This window comes from Poecilia mexicana, unplaced genomic scaffold, assembly GCF_051168715.1.
Source record: "Poecilia mexicana isolate PSO_F unplaced genomic scaffold, ASM5116871v1 scaffold_4, whole genome shotgun sequence".
Lineage (NCBI taxonomy): Eukaryota > Metazoa > Chordata > Actinopteri > Cyprinodontiformes > Poeciliidae > Poecilia > Poecilia mexicana.
Genome location: NW_028263373.1, coordinates 31,870,989 through 31,886,972, shown reverse-complemented (window position 1 = coordinate 31,886,972; position 15,984 = coordinate 31,870,989). Strand labels below are relative to the sequence as shown.

The window sequence follows — 15,984 nt, the reverse complement described above, 5'->3', positions numbered from 1 at the left end:
TCATGGTACAGATCTTGCAGCTTCGGCCAAGAACAATAGGAGCAAGCAGGACCCGGAACCATCCTATGTGGAATAAATTCAAACGGAAATACGTCACCACCTCTCGTGGCATATACCCCATTAAAGACACAAGTTCAAATCCATGCTGAGAGTGGAACTCCTTCAATCAGTGCTCCTCCGCAGCTCTGATTGGCTAAGCAATGTAACGTGATTCTCTGCAGCAAGTGGTGGCAAAGCGGGGCGCGTCATCACGACTTTAACTTTACTGTGTCTTTACCTCTGCGGCAGAGGCTCTGCCGAACCTCTGAGATCGACTCATCGAACCCCCGAGGTTCGATCGAACCCAGGTTAAGAACCACTGTTCTAGAGAGAAGGAAAAAACAGATATAGATGGAGAACTTTGACCTTATTAATAATTTGCGTTAATTCCTTGTAAATCACGTTGAAAAGAATAAAGATAAGTTAACACTTAAAGGCACAGTATTACTCTAGGCATTTTATTGCACAATCAAGTAGCTGTTAAAAATGCTCTCTCTCTCTCTCTCTCTCTCTCTCTCTCCCTCTCTCTCTATCTATATATATATATATATATATATATATATATATATATATATATATATATCAAATATGATTTGAAAACATTTTTCTTCATAATTTAATACTTTACAATTGGGCCTCTCTCTTTAAAAAATTCCTGCTTTTTCTGAAACTGCTTTTAGGAAGTCATCACAGCATCGCTTTTTGCACAGCTGAATGGTTGCTACGGGAGATTAAAGGATTTCTTAAACATCCTTTAATCATTGCAACACTCCAATTATGTTTTTGATGAGGGAATAATATGATGTCAAGCTAAAATTATTTTGTTATAATGCTGCCCCTTTAATAGACTGTAAGAAAATATTTTTTTTTCTAGTAACACTTTTCTACTTGACATGCATAAACTCTTAATGTTCTCAACCTTCCCATATATCCTATATCCAGAACAATAATGACAGGAGAACTCTGCGTACTGGTAGTCATTCTGTTGTTGGCTGAGGAAATGCTTTTAGTTAACTCCTAACACTTCCTGGATGAAATGATTTGCTGCTCTGGTTATGTGTTTAAACCCTGCTGCTGGCTGGTCGCACAAAACTTATGTGATCACTGTGGCGACCCGTGAAGCCAACTCCACCTACATGAGTCATCTTACCACCAAGTTATGGAGGTGACGAAGGCAGGCTGACATTTCCCTGCTTCACTGCATCAGTGTGTTCACTAAAAACATGGAGACTGCAAGAAATAGCTTGAGCCCCACCTTGAAGTGAAGGGGGTTCTGCACATGTATGGTGCAGTTGGGGCTCACTAGCTGTTTGTGTCTTCAGGAGCTGGGTCTCGAAAAAGATGACAAAGAAGCCATTGAGGATAAATTTAGGGAGAGACTTAAAGACCGGAATGTTCCTCAGCACATCATGGATGTAATCAATGAAGAGCTGAACAAGCTGGGACTGCTGGACAACCACTCATCTGAGTTCAAGTAGGTCTCTCTCCTTTCCATCCCTCAGCTAGGTCGAGAGCAAGACGTCCACAAAGAAAGTTACTTACTGCAGTAGTCAGAGCACGCTGATGCTTCCATGTCGTCCTCCATTTTTAAAAGTGAGCCAAAAAATTACAGTATTTTCCGCACTATAAGGCGCACCTAAAAACCTTCAATTTCCTCAAAAGCCGACAGTCTGCCTTATAATCCAGTGCACCTTATATATGGTCCAATATTGACCCGCAACTACGTTAAGCAGCTGCTGACTTCATTTTTGCTTGTAGAAGAAGAAGCGCGTGGTGCATGCTGGGATAGTTGTCAGAACACTGGATTGTAATCTATTAATAAAGTTTGACTGACCTATCTACCTACCGACTGTCTAGAATCAGGTCGTCTGCAGGTCACTTAGCACCACGTTCTCCACGAACATGCTGTGCGCGAACGGAGAAGGGTGACCATCGTCCGCCCATGCCCCAGCCCAGTCGCGGAAGGCTCTCCTCGCGGACCGGAGTCAGATTGTTTTGTTGACATTCCCTTTAGTGCAGCTCCATATAGTGGATGCATAACGTAACTCCAGCCTCTACTGTAGCATCTATTCTATGCGCCTTATAATGCGGTGCGCCTTATATATGAAAAAAGTTTTAAAATAGGCCATTCATTGTAGGTTCGCTTTATAATCCGGTGCGCCTTATCGTGCGGAAAATACGGTACTGTTTCTGTTACCCCATTGTTTTGACCACTTATAATCTGGTCTTTTCCTTTCATCTAACAAATTTACTCTAATAATTTCTATTGTAGCTTTTTTCTCTTTGCAAGAAAAGTATCAAAATAACTTTTAATCTTTAGTCCCACCCTCCATCTCTGAATTGGTTCAGTCAAATTTCTCTCATATTTGTGTTGGAGAGGTTGAGGACCATAATGCAGGCTTTTGTTTGTTACTGATGTTCTGACATACGTGAACGTGAACCAAGGCAAACTGTGTTTCAGTGTAACTCGCAACTACCTGGACTGGCTAACCAGCATGCCATGGGGCACCAACAGTGAAGAAAACCTGTCATTATACAGGGCCAGGGAGGTTCTGGAAGAAGACCATTATGGAATGGATGATGTTAAAAAACGCATATTGGTAAGAAAAAAACCCACAGCTTTAACATCCAAATCAATCAAAGGAAGATGCTTCCTCCATATCCTTCTGGTCACAGCAGCTGAGTGTTTCTTTGTGTGTGCAGGAGTTTATTGCAGTGAGCCAGCTCCGAGGCTCCACCCAGGGGAAGATCCTGTGTTTCTATGGCCCTCCTGGTGTAGGGAAGACCTCCATTGCCCGCTCCATTGCCAGAGCACTTAACAGACAGTACTTCAGGTTCAGTGTAGGAGGAATGACCGACGTGGCTGAGATCAAAGGTCACAGGTCTGCACAATCTGTTAGTTCTCCAGTCTGACTGGAACATGCAGATCAGTGGGAATGTTGTTTCTAGGACCCCATGTGCAATGTTAAATTATGCATTATAATACACATACGTAATGCAGCTCTTAGAATGATATGGTGCAACTATTGACCCTATTTCAAGAATAGTCCACTAGCACATTGATTCAAACAGATGGACACTTCAAAGAAAAAGTTGGGACAAGTTTTAGCTACATCCCATTACCATCCATCCATCCATCCATCCATCCATCCATCCATCCATCTTAATCTAATCTATCTTAATCTAATCTAATCTATTTTAATCTAATCTATCTTAATCTAATCTAATCTATCTTAATCTAATCTATCTTCCTTCTATCTTAATCTAATCTATCTTCCTTCTTACATCCTTGTCCTCTAGTGGGGTCGGGAGGGTTGCTGGTGCCTATCTCCAGCTAATGGAGATGGATGGATAGATAGTAAAGAGGATCCAAACCTTCCTGTGACTTTTACACAAACTGAGACCAGAACAAAACCACTGATTAGGACAGAATAAGACAGTGTTCTTGCTGCTGTGCACAATTTTTTTTATAAATCAACAAACCCAAAAACATTTTAAAACTGAATCCTTAATTTTTTTCTGATTAGGCCATCACATGAGACCCATTCAGATTTACTGATCCCATTTTAACAAATATCAGAGTACTTGTGCTTTACATCAGTGGTCCCCAACCTTTTTATTACCACGGACCGGTGAAGACATGGAAAGGCTTCTGCATGTTGGTGTTCCCGCTGAATCCTGAATATACCTAATTTGGGTTTTCTTGGGCTTTTTATCGCAGCCTGTGGGGTTTTCCCTGACTGGGAACGAGAATACAACCTGCTGAATGTGACAGGTAGCCAATCAGAAAGCGCGGTGACGTAAGAACAGAGGGGAATCCCAAACAGCTGAAATATCGCGCAATTGAGAGTCCAGTGGATATCAGAGATGATATGTGGAAATGTTTATTATTTTATGTAAAGGTCGTTATTATATATGTTTATGTTTATTCAGTTAAAAATGTTAACCATGAACAAACATACTCACCTCCACATCATAGTGCAGCAAATAGAGCGGCTGCTCCCGTCGTCTTTTATCCACCGCCTTTTCTTTTTGTTACGTCTTTTATCTCTTAAAATGACTCCACAAACTGTCACTATTGAACTACATCGTCATCCGTGTTTGGTTATTCTAAATTCCCGTATGCTATGTTGGGGGTTTTACTGGATTATCCTCTGGAATCGGGATGTTCGTGTGGCGTGTTCCTCCTGCCTTGGACACACGACCCGATCGAAGCTGTTGGACTTTTATCAGCTCTGTGGTCACAGAGGTTTGGAGAATCGGTCGACAATCTTAAATCTTGCCATCTAAACCAGACTTAAGACTCACAAGCTCTACTCATCTCCTCTCGACCAAACGCTCTCTGACTCTGGTCGCTATGGTAACTTTTACATATCCCTTCAAAATAAGATACATATGCGCCACAAAAACGAGCATTTTACTTTCGTGAAAATTTTAACTCACGATAATGACTAACGGAGCCCTGAGCTTGTTTCTCTGCAACGAGACGGTCCCATCAGGGAGTGATGGGAGACAACGACACCCGAAGTGTTGCTTATATCCACAGCCTGCTTTTCTCTACGTGGCAAAGCAGTTTGAAGCTTCATTGCCACATTAGCAACAGGTGTTATACCCAGAAACGCATGCCTGCCCAAAATTGCATCCCCTCTCGCGGGAGCGCGCATCGCTCTAAGCTCTCGCATATTGACGAGAAAACGGACTGAAATATGACCGAAGAGGAAATTTTAAAGATATAACACCGGTCAGAAAGACGCATTTAGTTCAGTGTCAAAGGATTCTTTTACTGACTGATTTTAGTTTCCTCTGCGATGAACTCTTTGCGTAAAGTCTATGACGTCCTCGCATGAGGGTGTTAATTATAACCTGTCAAATGGTTATAACGGGCTTTAAATTTTCATGTAGTTAAAAAAAATAACCGGTCAACAGCACATGGCGCTCCACCCACCCGCCACCAGGAGGCGGCACCCTGCTACAGAGCCAAGAAGGGCCGGTGGAAACGCGGTCACTCCGAAATAGAGGCGAGCCGAGCCGAACCGGGTTGTTTCTATTGCCGCATGTTACACAGAGTGGCTTGTAATGTTTGACTCACCTACCGGTCCGGGATAAATCCATCCTCCTGTCTCTTCTCTGGGCCTTTTCCCCTTTGCCAAGAAACTTTACAAAGACATCTGATCCGTTTCTTACTCATTTTGCTGCTTGTGGGCTCAGTGTTGGCGCACAAGTAACTGAGAGAATCCGGTTAAAGGATTTTCAAAATAAAAGATCCTCCAGACTCAAATAATACATAAAACGGAAATATTTAATTATTTCTTGCGCGGCCCGGTACCAATTGGTCCACTGACCGGTACCGGTCCACGGACCGGGGGTTGGGGACCACTGCTTTACATTAGTATAGTTCATGTTCATGCAGAGCCTATAAACTAAATCACTTTTTTGATATAAATATGGTAATTTTATTAAAATTTCCATATTTGTGACCAGTAAGAACTTTTATCTTAATACAACTGGCATAATGTCACTATTCAATTACATCAATGCCCATCTTGAACCACTAAAGCCATTTGCCTGCTAGTTTTAGATGAACTTTAAATTATTCAGTTCTTTTCCACATACAACAGAACCCGGTAAATTCCATTTTCTGTATTTGGTTGTGATTTAAGCAGAAGCAAGCTGTATTGTGTCCTTGCCCCACCCCCACCCCTTTGTTCTGGTCCCTGCAGGGATTACGAACAGGCAGATTCTAGTGTCCCCTCAACGCAACAAAAAAGAACTATGAGGAATCAGAAAATATGAAATAGCTTTGCCTCTGTGCTCACAGCTGTTCTCATCCACCCCTCAGGCTGTGATTGATGATGAGATCGTTTTGAAGGAAATGTTGATGAGGGGGGAGATTATTGAAGAACATAGTCTGAAAATATATTGTTTCCAGGAGAACATATGTTGGAGCGATGCCTGGGAAGATGATTCAGTGTCTGAAGAAAACCAAGACGGAGAACCCTTTGGTGTTGATAGATGAGGTTAGTGTTTGAGCAGGTATTAAGCAGCATTTGTTTAATAGCTGCTTAATATTTTTAAGCAGCTATTAAACAATGTTTTCATTAGCACCACATTTCTTTATTAAAACTTTTCCAATTGAGTGATGTAATAAACTAAACCGATGTTTGTTTTCATTAGCTCTATTGTATTAAAGGTTTGAAAACGGTCTGTGGAAAAAAATCTGTTTCATGTAGTGATGGTGTTACTGAAATAAATTAATGTTTCATCTGTATAAGTTGTTGAATAAGACTGAAGATATTTTTCTAAGGTACTAAACTATTTTTTCCCAATAATTTGCTTATTCAGGTGGATAAAATCGGTCGTGGTTACCAGGGTGACCCATCCTCTGCTCTTCTGGAGCTTCTGGATCCTGAACAGAATTCAAACTTCCTTGACCATTACCTGGATGTCCCAGTGGACCTGTCTAAAGTAGGTGGAACTTGCACAGTTGAGCTTAATCCTGGTAAAAGTATGTGTTAGTCTTCTAAAGGTTTGGCATGTGTTAGACCTCTAAGGTTTCGCTGTGTGTGTGTGTGTGTGTGTGTGTGTGTGTGTGTGTGTGTGTGTGTGTGTGTGTGTGTGCTGTATTCCAGGTTCTGTTTATCTGCACAGCCAATGTGACTGACACCATCCCAGAACCACTTAGAGACAGGATGGAGATGATCAACGTGTCCGGATATGTGGCCCAGGAGAAACTGGCTATCGCTGAGGTAACAGTATGTCGCCATAGTAACCGTTGCCATCATTGCTGTGTGAAATTTGACTCTTGCTTTCCTGTAAGGAGGACTGGGATATTTAGAAAAAGTAATTGATATGTGTGTGTGAGATATTCCAATGACTCCATTGCTAGTATTTTCATAGAAATCTTTACATCTTTAAATAACTTGGACTTTGATTCTGCCCTCTGCTTATTCCTTATATGGCCAATGTGATCTTGACCATTTGACATGCGACTCATACAACACATACACACACCACAAAGAGTCAGGGTTGCTGTGTGTTACAGTTTAGTAGTTGCAGAGCCACGTTTTACAGCTGCAGCCAAAAACAAAAAAACACACAATGTTGGAAGGGTTTGAACATTTGCCTTCTAGTTTTCTATTAAATGTTCTCCTCAGTCTGTGTGTCTGTGTGTGTGTTCAGCGTTACCTGGTGCCTCAGCTGCGAACACTCTGTGGCCTGACTGAAGAGAAGGCCTCCATCTCCCCTGACGCTCTGGGTCTGCTCATCAGACAGTACTGCAGAGAGTCTGGAGTGAGGAACCTGCAGAAACAGATAGAGAAGGTGAATTCAAATTAAATTCAAAAATACTTTATTGATCACAAAGGAAAGCTAAATAAAATTATCACTGTGAATCATCACTTCCTCTTGTTGAGGCAGCATTTCTCTACAGAGCACCATGTAGCCCCACTACCACTGTGAAATGTGGATAAATGATACACATTTATCCACATTTATTCATTAAATTCCCATGGTTCCTCTGAACTTTTATTCTAATTTTATTTTGAAAATTTCCTTACTTTTCACTCATTTCAGTGCTCCATTGTGCTCATTTATGGTCATTAAACCATTGACCTCTGGCCTATGAACCAAAGAAGGGCTTCTAAACTTCAGCTAGACAATTTGTATTGAACCTGCGTGGAGCTAGTCACGTTTTGATTTATTTTGAAGTACAGCAAGGTGATTCCAGACTGCAAGCTGTTTTCCCATCCACTGATTCATCTCGCATGCCTTGTTAGATCTGTGATGGGCATTATTTATGATTTGCTTAACTGTTCATTTGCTCAAGACAGATATTTTGTAATATTTGTTTTTTTTAAGAAAGTAACACTGTTGTATGACATCCAAACCAGCCAAAACAGGATTTGTTTATGTTTTTATTTTATAATCTGTAAATTTTAGCGATATTTTTGAGGCAAAATAAATTATCCTATCAGATGTCCTGGTATCTGACTTGTTATAAAACATTTACTAATCGTTTAAGAATATGCCTTATTGTTTGGGCTGGTCCCTATTGACGCATAGTGGCTCCACAGAGCCCTAGTGAAGCTAAGCTAATCCTTTCCTCCCTATGGTTCCATTCTCACCGGGCACCAACATGTGTCCAAGCTGTGCTGCATGGTCCCTGGAACAGATCTGTTGGTATCAGTTCAGCCATCTGAGCTCAGTCTGTCCTGGGAAATGTTAACGGACCTCCTGCTGTCATATGACATGTCAGAGAAGGTGAATTCAAGTTGATGACATGACCCACTCTGTCATGTGTCTACTTGTGTCTGCATCTGGTTCCTCAAGAAGAACATCTCCAGGATTAGAGGACTTAAGTCTCAACGAGATCTAGAGAAACTCATTCATGTGTTTATCTTTAGTCGCATTGATTACTGCAGCAGCGTCTTCACAGGTCTGTCCATCAAATCAACCAAACAGCTGCAGCTGATCCAGAATGCTGCTGCTGGCGTTCTCACTAAAACCAGAAAGATAGAGCACAATAACACCAGTTTTAAAGTCACTACACTGGCTCCCTGTAGCTCAAAATATTGTTGTTAGTTTATAAATCACTGAAGGGTTTAGCACCACAAAAGATCTGCTGTCGTCATAACAACCTTCCAGACCTCTTCTGGTTCTAGTCTGCTCTGCCTCCCCTGATCCAAAACCAAACGAGGAGAAGCAGCATTCAGCTTCTATCCACCACAAATTTGGAACAAACTTCCAGAAATCTGTAAAACAGCTGAAACATTGAGTGCCTTTAAATCTCGACTAAAAAAACCACCTGTTTAGAGTTGTATTTAAAACGTAATCAATTCCGAATTTAATGATGGCACTTGACTTAATGAAATGTTTTGATTATTGATTCTATGTTGCATCACTATGTATTTTTGTGTTTGGTATGATGTACAGCTCTTTGAAATGCCTTGATGCTGAAATGTGCTATACAAATAAAATTTGATTGATTGAAGATGGACTTAATGGCTGCTGATTGGCTGTTTGCAGACTGGTCTGCTTCCAGTTGCACCCTCCAGCATGTACCACCTGGTCTGAAGAGGGAACATTAGAGTTAATTCTCATCAGTATCCTCAGCCCATAGTGCAGATGTTGTTGCACCAGACTGTAACCCATCCTTGCAGCCCCCCTCCGAGCTCTTCCCTCACCTCAATGTCTGGGTCTTGTTCCTCCATCTGCCAGGTGTTCCGTAAAGTAGCGTTTCATATTGTGAGTGGAGCCAAGGACTCAGTGGCCGTGTCTTCTGACAATCTGCACGATTACGTGGGTAAACCAGTTTTCACAGTGGATCGTATGTATGACGTGACCCCACCAGGAGTGGTGATGGGCCTGGCATGGACCGCTCTGGGTGAGACGAGGCCCACACAGTCTCCAGCTCTGATGATGATGATGACGTCTGAGCTGAACAGTTGCCTTGTGATCTGCTGCCTGTAGGGGGCTCCACACTGTTCATTGAGACGTCACTCTGCCGACCACAAGGAGGGGCAGAAGCTAAAGGAGAAGGAACCTTGGAGGTCACAGGTCAGTGACCTGCTCTCATATAATGTGGGAAACATCAAAACATAATTTCTGAATTTCCCCATAAGCATCTCTGGTCAGAGTATTTCTTCAGGTGGAGTTTATTTTTATAAACATAAGCAATTCATGTTGGAATCTTTTCTGACTGATGGGGAGCACAGTGCAGAGAACACAATACATTTTTATAGTTAGTATCCTAATATATCAGCTTCTTGAAAAATATTAGATACAAAAAATTGAGTCACATTTATTAAAGTTTTTGAATTTGTCTTAGTAATTTTTGTTAGACCTGTTTCCTATGAAAATCCAACTAGCTTTTAGTTTTTTTAATTTCTTATTGAACAGATAAAATATCAGCTCTAGCTTGTCACATTTGTTGAATCATATGTTGAAAGGTTCATTCTGAAGATTTGTGCTTCTCTGCAGGTCAGCTTGGTGATGTCATGAAGGAAAGTGCAAAAATTGCTTCGACATTTGCCAGAGCCTTCCTCATGACTAAAGAACCGGAAAATAACTTCCTGGTCAGCTCCCACCTGCACCTGCATGTTCCTGAGGTAAAGAAACAGGATTTTCATTTATCACAAGTTGGTTTTATTGGACTTACATACACACACACACGCACAGTGATAACTGTGATATCTGTGCTCACCGCTGAAGGGTTGACCCAAGTCACCGAGTGTGTCCGAGGCTCATGTGACAACAATAAAAGGGATAACTTCAGAAGTGCTGGCTGTAAGCAGGCATGTGCAGAGGGGACGAGCCCCTTTTATTCTTGATGCCCCAAGTGCCAGATTGAGGTTGTTTTTTTTTTTTGTTTTTTTTTTAAACATATGTTTTAACTGCTTGTGCCCCTCAATTATAATATTTAGATAAAATAACAATTAACAAAGTAAACTAGTCTGGCTGCCCTCGGTCTAATAATGACTGACAATTGTTGCCATGAAGCTTAAAAAGTCAGATATTACCAGGTTGTTTTTTTTTTTTTTTAGTAAAATGTCAGCAAAATTAGCTTATTTCATAACATACTTCATGACCAATGACCTTCTCTTCTATGGAGAGAAGGTCATCTTTAAGCTCCTCACGTGTCAGTTTGTATTTAACTACACCAACTCTGTGCTGTGTTCGTTCTGTTTTTTGAAAATAAAATGTTAAACAAAAACAACTCAATCATCATACTACTCCAGCTCTACCAGCAGCAGAAATCCTTCAACAGCAACCCATCAGACTAAATTTGCTTTACACTGTCCCCACATGATGACAGTGATACAATGTGATCCGATTAAAATTAGATTCTTGATTAAAACGGGTTGTTGCTATCTTGTTTTATGGCATTTTAAGATCTGGTTCAATGTGCCCCTTTTCAGCTTTGAGCCCCTGGCCCTCCAAACGTCTCTGCACTGCCCTGGCTGAAAGCTATGATTGTGACTGACTCTCTGATCTATACAGTTGGAAGAAAATCCCTTGATGAGTAACTGATTTTTACTGACAGGCTGATTTAAATGACATGACGGGAAGGAAAGACAGCTGGTCATGATTCTAACCTGTCGTAATTTCAGTGTTTACATTGGGAAGCTAAACTTTAATATATATCGAGTCAAACAAGGTTTGGAACTGACCAATCTGCCCCATAAAGATAAAATATGAAATCCGCTCAGACATACTCATGCACAACACTATCACTAAATACAACAATGTTCAATGTTGTTTTTTTTTTGTTTGTTTGTTTGTTTTACAGGGAGCAACTCCCAAGGATGGACCCAGTGCTGGTTGCACAATAGTCACTGCATTGTTGTCCCTGGCAACTAACCGGTCAGTGCGTCAGAATGTGGCGATGACTGGGGAGGTGTCACTAACTGGCAAAATCCTGCCAGTAGGAGGAATCAAAGAGAAAACTATTGCTGTATGAAACACACACACAGAACTAGAACAGCACATCATTTGATCACGTGACACATTTCAGTTGCAAGCAAGACAATCAGTTAATCTTGTTACATTACCACAGTAGGGGTAATGTAGAACCTCATTGTAAAAAAAAAAAAAAAAAGTCTGACCCAACACACAGAAATAAAAGCAATTATGCTGCGTTCCATTTACCTGGGAAATCAGAACTCAGAGCTACTGTAGTTTTGACAGCAGCTCCAGCCATGATTTCAACATGGCAGGCTAAAGCAGCCATTGTTCCCAACACATCTTTTGAACATTGTGTGAAGCTTTACGTTCCATAAGCAAACAGCACTTTTAAGTAGGTCAATTTAGAGTTGCAGACACTTTGGAACATTCAGGCTCCAACGTACAGTATAGACCAAAAGTTTGGACACACCTTTTCATTCAAAGAGTTTTCTTCATTTTCATGAAGAAAATGAAGAAAACTCATAGTCAATTTTCATGACTATGAAAATTGTAGATTTACACTATATAATTTAAATTAATTATATACTTAACAAAAATGTGTGAAACAACTGAAAATACGCCTTATATTCTAGGTTCTTCAAAGTAACAACCTTTTGCTGTGATTACTGCTTTGCACACACTCTGCATTCTCTTGATGAGTTTCAAGAGGTCGTCACCTGAAATGGTTTTCACTTCACAGGTGTGCCCTGTCAGGTTAATAAGTGGGATTTCTTGCCTTATAAATGTTGTTGGGACCATCAGTTGTGTTGTGCAGAAGTCAGGTGGACACACAGCTGATAGTCCTACTGATTAGAGTGTTAGAATTTGTATTATGGCAAGACAAAAGCAGCTAAGTAAAGAAAAACGAGTGGCCATCATTACTTAAAGAAATGAAGGTCAGTCTGTCCGAAAAATTGGGAAAACTTTGAAAATGTCCGCAAGTGCAGTCGCAAAAACCATCAAGCGCTACAAAGAAACTGGCTCACATGAGGACCGCCCCAGGAAAGGAAGACCAAGAGTCACCTCTGTTGCGGAGGATAAGTTCATCCGAGTCACCAGCCTCAGAAATCGCAGGTTAACAGCAGCTCAGATCAGAGACCAGGTCAATGCCACACAGAGTTCTAGTAGCAGACACATCTCTGCAACAACTGTTAAGAGGAAACTGTGTGAATCAGGCCTTCATGGTGGGATAGCTGGTAGGAAACCACTGCTAAGTACAAGCAACAAGCAGAAGAGACTTGTTTGGGCTAAACAACACAAGGAATGGACATTAGACCAGTGGAAATCTGTGCTTTGGTCTGATGAGTCCAAATTTGTGATCTTTGGTTCCAACCACCGTGTCTTTGTGTGACGCAGAAAAGGTGAACGGATGAACTCTACATGCCTGGTTCCCACCGTGAAGCATGGAGGAGGAGGTGTGATGGTGTGGGGGGGCTTTGCTGGTGACACTGTTGGGGATTTATTCAAAATTGAAGGCATACTGAACCAGCATGGCTACCACAGCATCTTGCAGCGGCATGCTATTCCATCCGGTTTGCATTTAGTTGGACCATCATTTATTTTTCAACAGGACAATGACCCCAAACACACCTCCAGGCTGTGTAAGGGCTATTTGACCAAGAAGGAGAGTGATGGGTTGCTGTGCCAGATGACCTGACCTCCACAGTCACCAGACCTGAACCCAATCGAGATGGTTTGGGGTGAGCTGGACCGCAGAGTGAAGGCAAAAGGGCCAACAAGTGCTGAGCATCTCTGGGAACTCCTTCAAGACTGTTAGAAGACCATTTCAGGTGACGACCTCTTGAAGCTGATCAAGAGAATGCCAAGAGTATGCGAAGCAGTAATCAAAGTAAAAGGTGGCTAATTTGAAGAACCAAGAATCTAAGGCTTATTTTCAGTTGTTTCACACATTTTTGTTAAGTATATAATTCCACATGTGTTAAATCATAGTTTTGATGCCTTCAATGTGAATCTACAGTTTTCAAAATCATGAAAATGAAGAAAACTGAATGAAAAGGTGTGTCCAAACTTTTGCTCTGTACTTTTACTTGATCTAGAGGTAAACAGTGGATGCTCAGTCACGTGATTTTGGGACGTTGGTATTTGCACACACCTTGACCAGACATGCCCCTTCCTGCTGGGGTCCTTCTACCTCCCCACATTCTCTAGTTTGCTTTTACAAAATGGTCACAGAGAGAGCCACCTGTCTGCAGACAGCCTCTTCCATGGACAAGAATGTCCATATGCCAGTCTTATTGTTGTACTAATTATTTTGTGAAGAACCATAAACATGAGACTTGATGCCCCTAAACTGACAACCACATTGGACTGACAAAAGGCGCTTTTCCACTAGGTATGCCTCTAACCGGTTTGGTCTTGGTCCGCCTCAGCCAGACTTGTTTTCCATAAGCAAATCTGGCGCTGCTCAACCTTGCTGTTCTCAGATTGTCGTACCTACCTCAGGGGTAGAACTAGTAGCAACAAGAAGGGTACGGCACCCAGACCATTTGATTGACAGCTGATCACATTCATTGATTGGCTCGTGATTTACATCACTGACAACTCCAAAAGAACCTGTAATGTTTAGAATTTAACTTTTAGCTGTGGACCGCAGACATCCTGTCTGCTATCAGAGAGCTGTACAGAGGAGTTTAATTATGATTTTAATAAGGAGCAGCGGCAGGAACATGTGTGGTAACTTTTGCAGCAAAATGACTGAATTAGCAGCACCACTAGCAACTTGTTTCTCTGAAATACGGATACTAATACAGAAGGAAGAAACAGTGTAGCCGTGGTCAGCTTTCTGATGGGGCTGCTGTTTTGCATCCATAGTGTGAAGCACTGGAACTACATAATATTAACTTGTGATGTGAATTTTATTTATTTGATTTTAAAAAAGTAATAAAGTTTATGCATGGCAATTGGTTTACATCTTTTGACTGCATTGCCTAAATCTAAAAGGTTGTAATTATATTTTCCTACATAGCAAAATAACCAGCTAATTTGGGCCTTCATCATTATGTTTGGGCCAGCAATGAATTTCTGTAAGACAAAATTAAATATCTGGGCATATTTCAGTCCATCAGAACCAGAACCTCAAGGTTCTGCAATATTGAGTGTTGCTGCAAACATCAGCAGCGAATTTAACACAGCTGTTGCTGCTGTTCACGGTCTGCCCACAATACTGAGGAACAGACCGTATGATGGAAAAGCTCACTATCTGGGGTGGAACTGAACCACACATTAACCGGTTAGTTTGCAAATTGCTGGCGGAAAACACCTAAAATAAGACCAATACATACCCTACAAAATAAAAGCCTTCATATTTTACACAGCAGGTAGTTACTGTTTTGGGCTTTATATGACTGGTATAACCCAACCACTGTTACACATGGGATTGGTGTGGCCTTTTGAAATCAAGCTTGCTGAAATTTTCAAAATAAAATCCTCAGTATTCCTTACCTACTTTAGATAAGGAACCAGGCAGGCACTTTAACCTGAGAAAAGTGTACACTTGGATGTTGGCTTAAAACATAAAATTCAGTAGGTCAACATGCTAGTAATGGCCACACACACTAAATGTAGCATTAGCATTTAAGCTAATTTTTATTTAAAAGGTAAGCTTTACATACTAATTGGAGTACGTCAGTGTTAGTCAACATGCTATTCATAGCCCACATAATATTGGTGGTGTCAAAATGCTAGTCGCTAGTGATGGCTCTCATTCCCTACATGTTACTGACACCATTTAAGGTTTTTGACTAATTTTAGCTTGTACACTGTTTACATGCTGAGTGGAATAAGTCACTGTTAGTCAATATGCTATTGATAACCCACATGCTACTGGTAGGCTTAGCATGTTCGTGTAGGTCTCATGCTAACTTGGCCTTACTGCTAAAATATATTTTTTCATTTATTAACTACATTCATCATACTAAATGGAATATGTCGATATAAGTCAACATGCTGGTGATGCCCCATTTGTTCAAGAAAGCATTTAAACTAATCTTAGTATTACTGCTAATTTTGCACATCGGAACGCTGGGTTCCAATTGACACGCACACTTTGGCAGGCCAGTTTTAAATTTCTTCAGGAATGTTCTAATTATTCTTACATTGTCAAAGGGGTACACCGATTGCCGTTTTCTGGCTGATCGCCGATTACTGAACTTTAAAAAGCCTGACCTGCCAATTCAGATTTTGGCTGAAACCTTTTTTTTTTTTTTTTCTGAAATGTTGCTAAATATAGCAAGAAAGTCTGAGAATTATATCTGTCTGAGATGAGTTGGTAACTGTGGGGCGACTATTGTTAATCACAAATGTGCAGACAAGACCTGATGGACCGGTCCGTCAGTCAAACTTCTCTCATGGGAGAGCAGAAGAGGACAGTGGGTGATTTTTAGACCTTTCCTTAGGTAGATAAGATCAGTGGATAAGATCGGCTTCACATGCAACTATTGGCCAATCACATATCTCCCAAAATAAAGGAAATTGGAGCCGATA

At 41.1% G+C, this 15,984-nt stretch overlaps 1 protein-coding gene across 1 annotated transcript in view; it reads left to right on the top strand.

Annotated features, from left to right (window-relative positions):
• lonp1 (lon peptidase 1, mitochondrial) overlaps positions 1-15,984 on the top strand; it is a 35,094-nt gene that overhangs the window by 18,521 nt on the left and 589 nt on the right. Inside the window, exons 10-20 of the mRNA XM_088005210.1 lie at positions 1,362-1,513; positions 2,501-2,639; positions 2,743-2,921; positions 5,969-6,056; positions 6,382-6,504; positions 6,669-6,785; positions 7,219-7,359; positions 9,256-9,421; positions 9,508-9,594; positions 10,018-10,145; positions 11,327-11,491. Of these exons, the coding sequence (XP_087861336.1) occupies positions 1,362-1,513; positions 2,501-2,639; positions 2,743-2,921; positions 5,969-6,056; positions 6,382-6,504; positions 6,669-6,785; positions 7,219-7,359; positions 9,256-9,421; positions 9,508-9,594; positions 10,018-10,145; positions 11,327-11,491 (1,485 nt within the window). The remainder of the gene's footprint in view (positions 1-1,361; positions 1,514-2,500; positions 2,640-2,742; positions 2,922-5,968; positions 6,057-6,381; positions 6,505-6,668; positions 6,786-7,218; positions 7,360-9,255; positions 9,422-9,507; positions 9,595-10,017; positions 10,146-11,326; positions 11,492-15,984) is intronic.